Source organism: Nicotiana tabacum, chromosome 5, assembly GCF_000715075.1.
Source record: "Nicotiana tabacum cultivar K326 chromosome 5, ASM71507v2, whole genome shotgun sequence".
Classification (NCBI taxonomy): domain Eukaryota; kingdom Viridiplantae; phylum Streptophyta; class Magnoliopsida; order Solanales; family Solanaceae; genus Nicotiana; species Nicotiana tabacum.
This window is the reverse complement of record NC_134084.1, coordinates 103,399,308-103,417,104: the sequence shown is the minus strand read 5'-3', so window position 1 is coordinate 103,417,104 and position 17,797 is coordinate 103,399,308. Positions and strand designations below refer to the sequence as shown.

Below are 17,797 nucleotides of genomic sequence, written 5' to 3'. Positions count from 1 at the left end.
GACCTTCGAAGACTTCTTCTTGGTCCTGCCAAATAATGTTAATTCTTCGTAATTTTTTTTTTGGGAGAAAGGTAACAATAAAGTTAATCTCTTAGTTAATAACACCAGCTTTAGTAGCTATCTTTCCTGTTACAAGTGCATCTTAATTAAACTAGGGCACATAATCAAGGATGCACAGAATATCTTAATAGATTCAAATCTGTTTGACAAGAAAATATTGTTGGTATAGGATCCAACACTATCCCCAGACAATATCCTTGTCTTTGATTGCTTTTTGGTGCACCCATGAGATCCCTACTTGTGTAGATGATTGGGTCTCTTTCATAGAGAATCATGTTTTGTTGTAGAATCTGTACCTTTTGATATACCTCTTGTTACGGGAATTTTCCAGTTGTTCATAATATCATTTGTCTTATCAAAAAAAAAAAATCTTTAGTTGGTTTCCAATTGTTTTAGGGAAATAACACACTCTCTAGTTCCGTATTAGTTTAAGAGAAAAATGTAGTTCATCTTATTTATATATTTTGATAAGGTAAAAAATGTAGTTCATCTTATAGCCTTAATGTACACTAGTCCTTCTACCGCCCTCTACTCCTTTGCTCCAAAAATATCAGTACCACCAAACTGCCTTTAACCTCATATGAGCCACTCGGGAACATTGGTTTTGATTTCACGTACTGTGGTAGCAAGATTAAAGTGTGCATGTAAGAGCTTGAGAAAGTTTTGCACAGGGTTAGAGGATGCAAGCCTACTGGGTATATTTTCTTTAATTTAGCCAAGACCATCAAGAAAAGGAATTTGAATACATTTTAGTTAAAGAACTGAGCATGATAATATAAAAGATAATTCAGAACTTTCGCAGAATATGATGAGAACTGCAAATAATTTAAAAAAAAAAACACAAAGAAAAAAGAGATTAAATCTATTTAATATGGTGTGAGCAGAAAGTTGAAAGTTGAATTTCTTGTTTTTTTAACTTTCTTGATAGATAGGGAACAGTAGAAACAGCACAGGAATTCTAAAATAAGTAAAATTGGTACATTAATCAATACCTCAGGATAGGTTAGTCTTAAAGCAAAATATGGTGGAACTCCAATTTCATTGACAGATAAATACGGATCCGGAGATATAACTGATCGGCAGGCAAAATTGACTCTCTTCCCCATCATTTTCTGGCGGAAGATACCTTCTTTCTTTTCCAACAACTGACATATGCCCACACCAACATCTTTTTGACCTGGACCTGCCATTTAAAATAGAAGATGCTGCTAATCAGCCAAGAAAATGATTGTTGTCGGACCAACAGATCAGCAGCAATAGCAAATAAACTACAAATCAGCAGCAATAGCAAATAAACACTATAACACCATCACGCAGACAACAACGCATAGAAAATTAAATGTTGTTTTCAAGGAACACATGTAGACCCTTGATTTATTTAGAGATTAAATACCATGCCACATACATGCAAATCTACAGAAAAATAAACCAACTAAAATTCAGATAACAGGGATTCTCAGCTGCGGTCAAGTCTCAAGTCCATTTCTATTTGGATGGTTGTAGACCTAGCAAAGATGTTCCCTCTAAAGATTAAACTTTTAGATGAAACGGTCACATAATTTAACATGATATCTAGGCAAAAGTCCTGGGATCAAGTCTCATTGTCACCCATTAGCAAAAATATTTCACGTGCTTGGTACTAGAAAAAACAATTTAAACCCGTACATAAGGGGGGGTGTTGAAGACCTAAAATAAAGCAATAAGCGTGTCCCATCTCTAAAAATTTAAACTTTTAAATTGAATATAGACGGGTTATCAACAAACTGACAATTTTCCTACTTATGGTGGTCAACACAAGTGAACGCGACCTCTACAATTTTGCAGGACAAATCAGGATATGCCATCATAGTTCCCTAACTGCATCACTTAAGGCGCTTACAAAATGCAAACCTAGTTTTCCTCTTCCAACCTACAAATGGCAGCTGGGTCTGTCAGGCCGTTCTCTGACAGGTTTGGGTAAGATATCTGTTTAGTGATCCCTATATAATCTTGGGAATAGTCTGGTAAAAGAAGAAGTAACTTTGGGATGTGACCACCGTTGATAATACTCCGGATAGTATATGTAATAGAGTATATATGTGTGTGTGTGTATGCTAGTTATTAGTATAGTTGTAACTTTTAAGGAGCACATGTCCAAGTCTTCTGTGCATCATGGTACTTCCTTGGTGCTCTTATGAATAAAATAAAATTCCAAATTCACAAAAACGGAACTTTTAAAGAGCACTTAGTACAACTTAAGTTTGTCGTGTAGGGATCTTGTTGATATTACAAATTTTTTCTCATTGATTATCAATTAAGGATTTCAAAACCTACTGAAAATTTATTAATATTTGAAGAATGGCCATGAGATTTATGTTTACACCCATCCATTATATGCCAACTAAGTTTTCAACTGAGGTTGGAAACCTAAAGTTCCCAAAATTTAGAACGTCGCCAGTTCAAGAGCCTGAAAGATCCAGATGACAAGTATAAGCCATGAATCTTCCAGATCCAGAAGCGATGGGCAAGTCAAAGTTAAACTAAATACTGCCTTCCGATGGTTCTAGAAAGAGTACTAACTAACCAGGAAACACCCCAGTCAAACAATTTCAAAAGCAGTGTCTTTAAAAGTGAAAAGCTCAAAAAGTAACATGGTCCAAGGGTCTTGAAGCGAAAAAGCGAGAATTGAGGTGCACGCTTCTTTAAAGTGAAGCGCGCAATTTACATAAAAACGGAAAGTACCAAACATGTATGAATTTAGTAATACACTAATCAAATTATCAATTAAAATGACTAATTTCAACATCTCATACACACTAATGTTGATATTAATCCAATTCCTCAAAGTTGAGATTCAAAGAATAAATCGTTTCTCGTTGGGATTACTTTGCGTGTCATTTTGAAGTGCATGCTTATCTAAAGTGCATGGCTTCGCCCATGAAGCGATGACCCTCAGTTTTCATCGCTTCATTGCTTTAAGCAATGGCTTTTATAACACCATCTAAAAGTAGCACTGGTAGCACAAAAGAGAAGAATAAACTCACCAGCAGCTGTTTTGCTATCAAACAGGATGTTTACAGATTGTTGAAGATCCATCAAGCGGTTAATGATCTTAGACCTTCCAGCCTGGTTGCTATGGGCATTTCCCAAAGCTATATTTGACTGAAGGACCTTGCCAAGAAGAACAGTATGTGGATGTTCCATAACCTGAAGAAACATCAAAACTTAAATGTAAGTTAACAAGGGATATAATTAGAAGGAGAAAAATTCACAAACCTCCCCTGAGGTTTTGGCAAGCACACAGCAAAGGTTAATTTACAATTAAGTCGTGTTATGAGTCATTGATAGAAGGACTTCCCTAGAAGAACAGTGGCCTACAAAAAGATATGGAAGTCAAATGCACCAACTAAAGTTGCTGTTTTCTCATGGATTATAGCCCACAACAGCTGTCTGACACAGGACAAACTACAGAGGAGGGGATTTCGACTATGTAATAGGTGTTCTTTAATAAGGTAACGTATATTGAAATGAGCGAGCAAAATGCTGGAAAAGAAATACAGGCAAAAGCTGAAAATACTACAAAGAATGTAAATGTAAAAATAAAATCAAGCATGGCTTCAGGCTCTTAACACATTTGGCATAGCCATGCTACACCAAAAACTAAGCAAGAATACACAATTCTGCTCGAGCTTAAGTATATTGCCATTCTTGTCTTTAAAAATTCTAGCGTTCCGTTCCTTCCAAATTACCCGGCAGATAGCTGCAGGAATAGTGTTCCACATGGGGAAGGAGGACTTAGCATTTCCTCCTCTCTGCCAAGCCATCAAAAAACCCAGAAGAGAGCTAGGCATGCACCAGTTCAAGCCCATGATGGAAAAAACTAGGTTCCAAAGTTGGCTAGAGACACTGCAATGTAAGAACAAGTGGTTAATGTTCTCCGCATCTTCTTTACAGAGAATGCATCTATTGCAAAGGTGTAGGCCTCTCGTTTGACAGTTGTCGAGAGTGAGGCACTTGCCATTAGCTGCTATCCAGATAAAGCATTTGACCTTGTAGGGCTTGCTTCTCCAGATAGTTTTCCAATTCCAAGAGATGTTGGGAGGGGAAAGAACAGTAAGTGAGAGGTAACAGCCTTTAACTGAAAAAATTCCCTTGGAGTCGAGTCCAGTTGACATAGTCAGGTATGAAGACAAAAGAGGGATCATTGTTAAGAAGTTGAACCAACTGAATGTAGCTTTCAATTTCCCAGTCGTTAAGATTCCTTCTAAAAGTGATGGGCCGGTCATTAGATTGCCTGAAAGCTGAGATAACAGCTTCCTGAAGGGATGAGAGTCAACCATCTCTTTCTGCTTTGCCCAGTAACAAACAACCCATGGCTCTTCTTCTGAACATCTGGATTACAATGGATAATGCGAGAAAATTTGGATGGGGAAAGACTGACAAGGAACAGGAAAAGTTAAGGAGGATAGTACCAGCTTGCATCAAGCGCAGCATATGGAATCAGAGAAACCCAAGATGTATTGAAGGACGGAAGGAAAAACCAATTCTATCACAAAGATCAAGTATAACTGCATTTTTCTGCTTTTTGTAAACGGAGGATTATGTAAAAGAGGCAAAGTCCATTAAACTTTATCACTATTGTGAAGAGATGGACCTTCGGCCTAACTCAATCCCAAGAGCTAGATCGATGCCATGTGAAGAAATGAAAATTGGACCTAACTCAATCCCAAAAACAAACTCATGAGGTGAGGATTGCCTAAGATCATATAGTGAGACAATTAACTCATCTGTCAACCAACATGGAAAACTTAACAACGATATGTATAGATGATGAGAAAAGTACTCTGTTCTTTTTCTTCTGTTTCTGCTGAACTAATCTCAGCATACATCGTAGTGCTGAAACTAATTTACTGAAAATTCACCATTTCAAAAAAAGATCAATTATTTCCTCAAAGACGTATGGAAGTTAGTCCAATGCAGAGAATGCAACTTTTTGGACCTAGATAAAGTGTACTATGAGCTGTAAAAGGGCCAGAAACGTAAAGGTTTTTTATAGGTTTATAGCAAAATCTTTTGCTGCCATCAGAAAAAAGCAACACAAATCAATTGTTGTGGATGGAATGGCAGACTGGTGAAGTGGATATGATGTCTCAGGCAGACCTCCATTTCAGCTGACAAAGAAGCTCAAAATGCTAAAAGGGGAATTAAGGTGTGGAAGAGGGAGATGAATATGTGAGAAGATGGATAATTCAAAAAAAACTGTAGGCATGGGGACAAGAGGGTAGATGTGAATATGTGAAAGCTTATGAACGAGTTGAGGAGAGAAAAATAAAGCTAGCATACCTCCATAAATAGAAACATAAAGCTACAGCTAACATCTACAGTATCAACCAAAAGTAGTGGACAAGACAGAAAAATATTCAATGATTTTGCAAGATTAATTTCATTACTGCTGCTTAAGTACGGGATAAAGATAGAGGAGAGAGATTCAAGTAACCGTGAGATAAAGACCTAATGTGAAATATCCTTTTCAAGAATCTGTTCATGATATAGCAAATTTGAAGAGCACAACTTCTTGCAGTACATGATTCGTAGCCAGACTACAAAAAGCATAAATACAAACTTAAGAAATTTTGGAAAGGTGTTCAAAATGCTTACTGAATCACCCCCTTTGGCTGGAGGGCGGAACCTGATTGGAGGTACAAGAATGGAATCCAAAAAGAACATAGAGGGCCCAGCCACCTTGCTAGGTGTATTAAGGTGCTGACCCTGAATATTACAGAAGAATGCACAAAGACGAGCTTCGTTTTCCCATAAATGCTCTATAATTTTCCTGACCTGTCAATTATAACATAAAAAGATTGCTAAAGAGAGCACCAAATGTATATAACAACTAAGGTATTATTATCATCATAATAATTATGCCAAGGACTATAAGCTAGAATATTGTAACTACTAGCTTATGGCTCACGGTGGAAGCCATACCTGAGATGGTAAATGAGCTACTGAAAATAAGTCTTTCTGCTGCATCACAATATACTCCTCATCCCCTTGCCTTCCACGTGCCATAGAATTTTCTAATCTATCCGAGGAAGCCATAGATAAGCTGGTTTCAGCTTCCCCTAATGGCTCGGTGGCATTTACCACCTCAGGGGAAAGATTTTCCTCACTTCCACCAGTGCGCTGCAGATTGAACATTTGACTTTTTTTGATATAATTGAAAATAATTTGCTTACTTGAAATATCCTGCAGAAAACCAATTGAGCAGAAAGCAGCAGTTTAATACTTCATAACTGCAAGGTAATCTGTATGCCTGTAGAAGTAGTGCTGCTATTTATTTAATTCGAGAAAACATTTCACAAAATAAATAAAAAATCATAGCAACTAATAGGCAAACTCCAGAAATTAACAGAAAATGTTGAGGATATATGATGGCTGCATCTGAACATGATCCCATGAGATCATGTTGAAAGCAGGTATTTCTGAAAACATTGTCTACAACAAACATAACAAGAGTTCCCAGACAACCCAATCAAGAGTATCTTCCCTTGTGGAAGTTCCACAGTAGGACAAATTTAAGAAAGGGTAGCTATAGAAAACACAAACATGTGAACTGTTACGCGGCGCCTTCCTGATGTTCTTTGGAAGGGCAACGTAAGGCTAAGCAACCGATGTCAGTGCGGTTGCTGTCCGCCAATGAGGTCTCCTCCGCACGCTAGACTAGATTGTCAGTGCTGTGCGGGAAAACCAATGTCACGAGCAATTGCAAAAGCTGAGAGAGAATTGAGTTTTGAATGATGATGATGATTTTATTGATGAATGAAAGTTGATGACAAAAGATGCGGTGTCGAGGGGGAGAGACACCAGTACAGAAAATTGATTGCTTGAAAACGTTTGATTGCTTGATCCCCCTAATAATGCTTAAAAAAAAATAAACCAAAGTTACATGACTTGTCCTAATAAAGTTGTAGAAGCACACTGAATGAAAATGATGTAAACTAGCCTATAATTACAATGAAAAGGACTTAGTTTATTACAATGTAGAAACAAGTCCGATGGCAGCAACTTTGTCTTGCGGGTCAGGGTCTGCGCGCGCGGTGCTGTTGGCGCGCGCGACACTTGTTGTATTTGCCTGAGGCTGGGCGCTGGTGCTTGGCATCAGGGTCTGTGTGCGAGGTGCTGCTGGAATGGGCCTGCAGTTGGGCGCTGGCGAGGCATCAGGATCTGCACGCGCGGCATTGTCAGTGCGCGCGGCGCTGTTTTCATTGGCCAGCCGCTGGGCGCTGGCGAGAGGAATCGGTGGGGCGACAGAGGCGCATGCGCGCTTGTCACTTGGCGCAGCCAAGACCACGAGGCCGACTATGGCGCTAGGCATTGTGAGGCTTGCTAGGCCGCCATGGGACGCGCCAAGGGGTCATGGGGCGTGTCTGGAAAGCAGCCCATGACATTCTCCCCCACCTGAGTTGGCGCCATCCTCGGAGCCTTATGATGATGATTGTTTTGGTGGTTGATGGTTGGGAGGTCTGCGCCCCTCTGTTATTTGAGCTTGATGTGGTAGCGATGCAATGATTTCATGCGGCCGACATGGAAGACTGGATGGATCTTCCACCAGGATAGAGTTTTCACCTGGTACGTGGACTTCCCAATGCGTTTTTCAATGGGCAGGGGCCCGATGTATTTTTGTGGCAGGCGAGGGTCATGGGTCCTCTCTGCAAACAAGTATCGCTTTGGGATGCATAGCATTACTTTGTCCCCTGCTTGATGTTGGGCAAAGCAAAGATTTTGTTCGGTGAACCTTTTTGCCCGCTCTTGGGCTTTGACGAGATAGCTCCGCACTATCCCCATGTTGCGCTCCCATTCGCTCGAGAACTTGGCAGCTCGAGGAGATTTCGGCATGGCCGATGCATTCACCGTGTGCGGGAGAAGTGGTTGTTGTCCGGTAACAATTTCAAAAGGGCTTTTGTTTGTATGATGGCTCTTTTGAGAATTGAAACACAGTTGAACAGCATCTAAGAGCTTCACCCAATGCTTCTGTGATCCGGTTGCAAAGTTGCGGAGATATTCCTCCAGCATGTCATCGAACCGGTCTGTCTGGCCATCCAATGGCGGATGGATGTTTGAGTTGTGACTCAATGTTGACCCAAAGCACCTGAAGAGATGGGTCCAAAAGTTGCTAGTGAAGCGTGAGTCGGGTCTACTAACAATGTCTTTGGGCAGGCCCCAACGTTTGACAATGTGCGAGAAGAAGAGTCGAGCTGTATCTTCTGTTGAGATGTTTTGTGGGGCTGCTATGAAAGTTGCATAGTTTGAAAACTGATCTATGACAACCAAGATGGATGCAAGATTACCGACTTGGGGCAATCCCGTGATGAGTGATCCGACTTGTCCTTGTGGCATGGCTGACAAGTCTTCACACGCTGAGGAGCGTCACCAATCTTTTGAGGCCGATGACATGATGGCTGATTGTTGCTGCGAAGGGTAGCCAGAACCAGGGGTTCATGTTTGTTGACTACCTTCTCCAACTGCATGGCCGAGATGTTTCCAGCGGCCATCTTTATGGGAATGCATGGTATGGTGCAGGGCTTGGCCCCGTTTTCTCCCAACATCAGGAGCATGTTGGCATATGGTACCGGTATGGTGTTGGTTTGCCTCATGAACTCCAAACCCACTATGATGTCGAAGTCATCTATGATTGCAATGCGCAGGTTGATGCTTCCTTTATATGGGCCAAGTTTTACTAGGACATTTGTAGTTGTTCCACCCAATGTCTAGGGTGGCGAGTTGATAGCCTTGACGCGGCTTTTGCTCTTTTGCACAACTAGACTCAAGCGCTCTACCTGAGTTGAAGACAAGTAGTTGTGGGTAGCACCCGTGTCTATCAATGCGTGAAGGGGCTTGCCATTCACTTTCAATTCGACGAACATTAGGGTCATCGCTTGTTTAGGAGGCCTCTCGTCCATCTTTTCCTTCCCTTTCTTGGTGATTGGGACTGAGATTTTCTTAGGAGGACATGCACTGGTCCCCGCTAAGGCATGTGGGATTGCGCCAACTATGGGTGTTCACGGTTTGACGGAAAATCGATCCAAACCGAAAATCGAACCAAACCGATTAAGTAAACCGATATTTTTCTTGATTTGGATTGATTTTGGTTTTAAATTTTAAAAACTGATAATATTTGGTTTATTTTAAAAAACCAAAAATAAACCGAACCAAACCGACTAATTATATACAAAATTTAATAATTATTTATATACAATATAATATCTTTTTGTAAATAATTTTAAATATTTTATGCATTTTAATTGTTATTTTGAATTTTGGTTTATCCTTTTATATCTTAAAAGATTGCCTAAGCCCAAAACAATAGGACTCGACCAATTTTCTTTTCATTAAGAGACTCTAATTCTCTAACCCTCCGCACATACTTTTGCCTAACAGAATAGTTAAAAAAAAAACACCACAAGAGTAAAGAAAGCAAATTCAAATTGCAAGACAACAATGACTAAAGCTTGAGAAAGCAAACTTTTAGTTTGTTTTTTGTTCATTCTTTTCATATAAACATGTAAATAAACTTTCAGTTCTGAAAGAAATATATAAAAAAGCATAAATTTAGCAAATTATTTTCAGATTGTTGTCTAGCGTTGTTTTACTATTATCGACTTATCATTAGCTTACTAAGAACCGAAAAATCGAACCAAACCGAACCAAACCAACAACAATCAAACCGATGGTTTATATTTAATTTGGTTTGGTTTTGGTTTTAAAATTTTAAAAACCAATTAAATTGGTTTGGTTTTGGTTTTAATCAAAAACCGACCAAACCGAACCGTGAACACCCCTAGAGCCAACAATTGCATTGAAGGCACCTACCCGCTCTTCTTCTGATGTGTCTGATTCATCTGACTCATCCTCAACAGTTTGATGAGCATTGATCTTTATGTTTGGGCATTCATTGTTCCAATGTGCCCCACCGCAATGACGGCATTCTGAGGGAGGCTTTCTCCCCTGATTGTTGTTGATGGATGCAGCACCGTTGTTGCTGGAGGGAGGAGTCTTGGTTTTGGATGCACTCCAATCTCCCCCACTTTTACTTGGGCCACCATTGCTGGGATGGTTCCCGTTGAATCCCCCTCGACAGGCGGCTGGGGTCTGTCGTTCTGAGTTCCCAAGTGATAATCGCCAAGGCATTCTGCAGCTTGAATGGCCTTGGGCAGGGTGTCTACCTGTTGTCTTTGTAGTTCCATACGGGCATGAGGTTTCAAACCTACTATGAATGCGAAGAGTTTGTCTTTGTCCCCCATGTCGCGTATGTTTAGCATGAGTGCAGAGAATTCGCGCACGTACTCCCGCACTGATCTGGTGTGGCGGAGCTCCCATAGCTTTCTCCTTGCGTTGTATTCCACATTTTCGGGGAAGAATTGCAGGCGTATGGCTGCCTTCAGCTCATCCCATGTCTAGAGAGTATCTTCATCGGCCCTGATGGCTTCGTATTTGACCCGCCACCAAAGTTTGGCATCGCCCTGAAGATCCATGGCAGCAGTTGCTACCTTTTTGGATTCTTCCAAATGGCCCATGGCATCGAAGTATTGTTCGATGTCGAAGATGAAGTTTTCCACTTCTTTAGCATCCCGGGATCCGCCGTATGGCTTTGGCTCCGGTATCTTAAGTTTTTGTGGAATGGGGGTGAGGTTTGCTGCACCCCTAATGTGGTTGTCGCCTCCTCGAAGTAGGCTTTGTAGGGCAGCATTGACAACGTTGAGTTGGCCTGTCAAGTTGTCTATGGTTTGCTGCATGGCAGTTAGTCTGTCTGCCTCTTGTTCCCGGTGGGCGAAATTGTCGGCACGCTCCAGTTGGAGGTCCTCAAAGTTTCCATGAATATTGGCAGTTTCAATGGCTGCCGTTTGCCGATCATCCTCAGAGTCACGATTGATGTTTGCAATGTCATTTTCCGCCTACCGCATTCTGCGGTCCAGGTCGTCCAACCTTTGCACTAGGTTGTTGTTTTGATCAGGCACCGTATCTACGATGGGTCGTAATCGGTCAACCGTCTCTTCTAGGGATGCTTAGGCGCTCCCCATGATTCACCATGGTCAGAAATTGTGGTAATGGCAATGCGTTCCCTCGTCCGATGTCGAGCCTGGCTCTGATACCAACTGTTATGCGGCGCCTTCCTGATGTTCTTTGGAAGGGCAACGTAAGGCTAAACAACCGATGTCAGTGCGGTTGTTGTCCGCTAATGAGGTCCCCTCCGCACGCTAGACTAGATTGTCAGTGCCGTGCGGGAAAACCAATGTCACGAGCAATTGCGGAAGCTGAGAGAGAATTGAGTTTTGAATGATGATGATGATTTTATTGATGAATGAAAGCTGATTACAAAAGATGCGGTGTCGAGGGGGAGAGACACCAGTACAGAAAATTGATTGCTTGAAAATGTTTGATTGCTTGATCCCCTTAATAATGCTTAAAAAAATAAACCAAAGTTACATGACTTGTCCTAATAAAGCTGTAGAAGCACACTGAATAGAAATGATGTAAACTAGCCTATAATTACAATGAAAAGGACTTAGTTTATTACAATGTAGAAACAAGTCCGATGGCAGCAACTTTGTCTTGCGGGTTAGGGTCTGCGCGCGCGGTGCTGTTAGCGCGCGCGACACTTGTTGTGTTTGCCTGAGGCTGGGCGCTGGTGCTTGGCATCAGGGTCTGTGCGCGAGGCGCTGCCAGAATGGGCCTGCAGCTGGGCGCTGGCGAGGCATCAGGATCTGCGCGCGCGGCGCTGTTTTCATTGGCCAGCCGTTGGGCACTGGCGAGAGGCATCGGTGGGGCGACAGAGGCGCATGCGCGCTTGTCACTTGGCGCAGCCAAGACCACGTGGCCGACCATGGCGCTAGGCATTGTGAGGCTTGCTAGGCCGCCATGGGGCGCGGCCAAGGGGTCATGGGGCGTGTCTGGAAAGCAGCCCATGACAGAACTCATGCTCAACCAGAATGATAGCAGGATGGACAATAGTACTTTGAAAGTTCACAATCAAAAAAGTAAAGTACTAGTAGAAATGGAGAAATAGTCACAATTAGAACATGTTAATAACAAAAGTTTATCCAAATAAAAAAGCCCCCAGGGCTTCAGTCTGGTGGCAAGAGAGCAGCTTGTGATTTGTGGGTTGGGCACACGTCCCAGGTGTGAACCATGCCGCAAACAAAAGCCTGGTATTTAAGTGGAGAAGGGTAAAAGGACGGGCTTATTATCCACCGAGTGTTCAAACTGCGCGTCACTGGTCCTTGGGATTTCTTGATTATCAAGAAAAAGTTTATCCAAATAGAGAATGTTAAGTTGAACATGTTATAGGAAGCTGCAATTATGGAAACTTGCAGGACGGCTAAAGCAACACTTGCAGATATAAACAAATAAATTATGCAATATAGACTGAGAAAAAGAACAGTTGTCAAGCTATTTAGTTCTTCACCTATTGAACACGGTTTTCTTTTTTTTTTTCTGTTTGTTGTACTTTCACTGGGGAGGCTGATAGCTTTACCAGGGAAAGAGGACTTATGTTCTGGGTTTGAATAAACACCTCTTTGACCACCACTAGATTAACATCTCACCAGTCATGCTCTCGAGGTTAACAACCTTTTTCAAATCAGTAAAAGGTAAAATTTTATTAAAAGAACTGTCAGCCAGTACCAAGATGATACTGCAGCGTTACAAAATTAGCCGACTGGAAGCAGATCCCTCAAACCTGAAGGGAATCTAGGAAATCCAGCATTATATCAACTGAAAAATCAAAAGAGGCACTACACCATAACTTTAGATTCCGAATACATCTATTTTTAACAAAACTGATATTCTCCTTGGTTCCTTTAAAGCACCTATAATTTCTTTCAAATCGAGTCATACTTACCACACAACCAAGTCGCCTTCTGCTTTTTCCTAAAAGGTTGTCCTTGTCAGCTGCATAAAGCTTGCTTGATGTTGGCAGGTATCACCTGGTGAATCCCCATACAAGTTCAAGAACATACACCATATTTGCCAAACAAACCTGATATGCAATAGTAGATGATTCACTATCTCCCATTTTTCTACAAAAGTAGCACCAGCTGCAAAGATTAAATCCCCTTCTTTGCAAATTTTCCTGCCTCAAACATGCTTCATGTGTTGCAATCCACCCAAAGCAAGAAACTTTGCTTGGAGCCTTGGTTTCCAAATAACTTTCAAAGGCCACACACCATCATTTCCAGACAATTTCTTCAACAACAGCTTACAACAGGAGCTCGCAGAGAAAATTCCATCCTTCTTTCCTAACAAGAAAAGTGAATCCCTTGCGAACTATCTACCACAATACCTTCTGCAGCATTTAGTAGAAGTCCAACTCTTTCTATTTCACATTCACAAAAAATCCTTCTAAGAATTTGGACCATTTCTTGATTTGTGTGTCATCCTTGCACAGGGGCCATGCTAATCTTAAGTTCTTAACAGCCTAGTGTACATGTAATAAAGCTTTTATGAAACTATTCATATCTTCAATTGGTTTCTCCCAAGGCAAAGAGGTGGGAAAATGGTATTGACTTAAGGAGTATTTATTTGAAGAGCTGAGAGATATAGAATTAGGAACGGAATGCTGGCTTGAAGAGGTAAGAGAGATTGTATTTCTCTACCACATGTTTACTTGAAAAGGAGTAAATAATGGTGTGGCCCAACAGTATATCAGGCAAGAACGAAGAGTAGACGATCATGGGAGATCAGAGTTTGAATCAACCGAGGCAAACAAGTTATTTCCTTCCATCTACTTAAACTAAACTTTAATGGGCGGAGTTACTCGATACTTTTCCAGGTGGAAGGATGCAGCACGCGTTGGACAGTCAAGGTACACGCAAGGTGACCTAGAAACTAACGCCATCCCCCAAAAGAGAAAAAAATTGGTAATTCTTCCGCAGAACCATGAATGGCTACACACTACGAATTTCCCATATGTACCTACGTGCTGGATTTGTTTCAGAGCACTGTCGGCAATAAAATGATATGGCATGCTATTTTTTAGAAAATGATACGTAAAGCTTAGGACAAAAAGCATCTATTCTATAACACAATCAATACTTCATTTGGTAATATCAGAAACTCATACAACATGACATCCAAGAAATCTGAACAATGCATCTTTTTTAAAGGGAATCTGAACGACGCATTAAAGAGACCAATGTGATGCAATGAGACATACCATATGAAACCGTCCAAAACTCGGTTTATTGATCTTTGGATTTTTAGTTTCACAATTGCTACATTTCTCAGATTTCGTCTTGAGAATTCTATCGATAACTGCCATAGCTTCAGTAAACTGGAAATTGTCCCAAGATGGCCTCTTATTGTACTCAGAACGATCTTGCAATTTCAAATCATCCGTTGTACATGACATATGGCTCCCTTCACTTTCCTCCCGATCAGCAGAGTTATCAGGAGAGAGAACATCCATGGTTTTGGGCCCAATAACGTCACCCTTTGCGATTAACTCTAATTCAGAGACACACTTTTCAACCTAACTCAGAAAAGAAACGTAGATTATTAGTAAGGAAAATATATGGCAAAACAAGTGCTAAAGGGAAGAACTAATAATACTTTCATAAAAAGACTTACCTCTTCTTTTGATGCCCTAAAATGAAAGCAATAAAAGCATGTTCTTTGCAGAAGATTGTGCAGCATATTGAAAAGCAGGGGATTGAAGACCGGCGAAACAAGTTCAATATGGCCACAGTGACCAGGGCAGTGAACTGTACCTTGACCACATGACTTACATCTGAACAGGTCATTACATAGCGAAATCAACAGAAAGACATAACAAAGAAAAAGCATCCAACAGAACAAGAACAAATTATTTTTTTTTTAGAGGGTAACGTTTTTTGTATATGCATATATTAACTGGACCAAGGTACTACAGTCCAAAAAATTGAGCATAACAAGCTACAAACATTTTCCATGCGCAAATATATTTCTCAAATATATTAACTTAATCAAAAGACAAAGAGTACTATAATTATCAAAATCAAATCATTACACCAGCACTCTAGCATAGTGTGGCACTCAATAGAAATTACACTTCCCAATCAAATTTGGGTTTCCATGGAAGGAAATCCAAATAGTTAACAGGTGCTATATGTGTAAAGAGGAGGCAGAAACTATCAATCATCTATTCCTACGCTACGGAGCTGCCACACAGTTGTGGCAATTATTCTTGAACATTTTGGGAAGTAAATGGGTGATGTCAAGCACTACTCCTGAGTTACTGTCTTGCTGGAATAGAAAGGGGCTATCAAAGTAAATGAAGAAAGATTGGAATACAATAACAGCAGCTATTTGGTGGCACATATGGAAAGAGAGGAAGGACAGGAGAACTCATTCTTGAAGATCAAATCAGACTGCATGTTGTCGATATTTTTTGGGTGTAAATATGATTGGATAGATGATAGTGAAACCCTGCTAGAATTCATAGATTCTTTTGTATGGACAAATAGGGTTTCTTTTTTCTCTCTTTGGTTATTTTCTGGGATGTAACAACAGCACTCACTCGTCTTTTGATATCTATAATACCTTACCATTTCTCAAAAAAAAGTTAAACAGCGTCTAAAACTACTGCATGGGCAATAAAATTTATCCTCCTCTACTAGTAAAGAATTGCAATTGCATTTGCAGTAAAAAGATTATCTAGTAGTGAAAAGTAGGTGCAACTCCTGGCGGTGTTTACTGTGAACTCTTATTATAGAGAACTTATTAAATCTGTCTCAGAGATAGAGACAGTGTGGCCTTGGACCATGTTTATGACTATTTTTGCTGTACAAAGTGTTATTCCTGAGAAGTTCAGAGAATTGCTAGAGTGTTGGAAGTCAATATATGACGGGAAGTATAAGAAGAAGATCTGGATTACTATTCCATTGTGCATTGCATGGACAATTTGGATAGAGAGAAATATAAGACGCTTTGAGGGCAAAAGTGAGCAGCTTCAAGTGGTGAAGTTTAGATGCATTCAAAATTTGTATTATTGGAAGAATGGGAAAAGTGTATTTAATTTCCAGGATTTGCTAGACTTGTTAGATTTTATAGAGATGTGATGTTTCAAATCTAGATTTTATGTACTTGATGCAGTATTTTCTTGATACTGCTATTTCATAAAAAATTTACTTTATCAAAAAAAAAAAAAAAAAAAAAAGCGCAACTCCTGGTGGTTCTGAAAAGGCTGGCGGTATAGGTATCTGAACACCTATCCAAGCCATCCCACTATCATCACCAGGTAGGGTAACTTTTAGAAACCAAAACAGCAATTACTTAACAACCACAAAAACCTCCAAATCTTAGAGGACAAATCTACAAACCCATTACTTGGACAGAGTCAAGGAATACAGTTTCCGAAGAAAGTATCTTGAAACCCAAATTGCCTGGACAGGAAACTAGGTATGTACCGTGCTATTGTTTACCATTCTCAAGCATCCTCACTAGGGCATATGCTCTTGAAAATTACATACCAAAGAATATTTTGCTACATCTAGACAATGAGAAATAGTAAGTCCCCTAACATCTAGTTCATCCAAAAAAGGTACACAGGTATGACTTCTAAATAGAACATAATTCAACATATAAAGCAGCATTTTCTGAGTAATGCAATCAGTTACCTATGGCCTACACCATTAAGAACATAAGCTTGTCCAAGTCTATAACTGTGTGCTACTGGATGAAGGAGAATTTGACAAAACATCTCTCCTAAAGGGAAGCAAGGCAATTGAACTGCATAAAAGCCATGCAAATTACTTCTATCTTATGGCAACCATCAACCTTTGAAGTATACATTTAAATATGAATATATCAACTAAAGTTGGAGGCCTTCCTTCAAAGCTCACTATCCGAGAATCATAGACATGAAGAAAGAATGGGTTGAAAGGCTTTTCTCCGCGGAGCAAGCTGAGGAAGTCATTAAAGGATGTGAAGGAGAGAAGACAAGCGCGGATGGCTTTAATATGGCTTTCTAAAAACATTGCTGTTTCATGAACTGATGCGACTGAGACTATTAACTTCTTTCATCAGACTGGAGTATTTGTTGAGAGATTCAATGCCTCCTTAATAGGATTGATCCCAAAAAAGGAAGGAATTGATCAGTTAAAGAACTTTAGACCTATTAGCTTGATGGGGAGCTTTTACAAAATCATAGCTAAATTACTGACCAAAAGATTGAAGAAAGTAATCCCTAAATTAGTGACTGACACACAGGTGGCTTTTGAGAAACGTAGATAATCACTGGCGTGGTTCTCATTGCCATGAATGCCTAACACTTGAGGGGAGACGCTGATATTATGTGCAAATTAGGCATTGAAGAAGCCTTCGACCATGTAAATTGGTCGTTTCTGTTGAAGATTTTGAAAGGATTTGGTGAAAAATGGGTTAGATGGACTATTTTTTGCATTTCAACATTAAGGATTCCAGTGATTATAAATGGAGCCCCGGAAGATTTCTTCCCTTCCTATAGGGGGCTAAGGCAGGAAAAACCCTTAATCACCGTTCCCTCTTTATTTTGGTGATGGAAGGACAAGTATATTGTGCAACGCAATGTCTTTGGGTTGGATTAGAGGCTTCAGAGTGGGCTTGGATACACAAAGGATGGTATCACTCACATACAATATGTGGATGACACCCTTACACTCTGTGATGCTGAGGAAAGACATTCAAGGTTGAGGAAAGACATTCAAGGTACCTAAGGGTGATGCTCTTACTTTTTTAGGCTGTT

General features: G+C 40.3%; 1 protein-coding gene and 1 pseudogene across 1 annotated transcript in view; both read right to left on the bottom strand.

Annotated features, from left to right (window-relative positions):
- Window positions 1–17,797, bottom strand: part of LOC107806552 (DNA-directed RNA polymerase I subunit 1) — a 33,149-nt gene that overhangs the window by 12,282 nt on the left and 3,070 nt on the right. Inside the window, exons 3-8 of the mRNA XM_075253891.1 lie at window positions 14,665–14,824; window positions 14,252–14,566; window positions 6,025–6,285; window positions 5,698–5,877; window positions 3,084–3,246; window positions 1,053–1,243 (exon numbers count right to left, since the gene is read on the bottom strand). Coding sequence (XP_075109992.1) covers window positions 1,053–1,243; window positions 3,084–3,246; window positions 5,698–5,877; window positions 6,025–6,285; window positions 14,252–14,566; window positions 14,665–14,824 — 1,270 coding nt within the window. The remainder of the gene's footprint in view (window positions 1–1,052; window positions 1,244–3,083; window positions 3,247–5,697; window positions 5,878–6,024; window positions 6,286–14,251; window positions 14,567–14,664; window positions 14,825–17,797) is intronic.
- Window positions 13,440–13,500, bottom strand: LOC142181424 (U6 spliceosomal RNA; annotated as a pseudogene).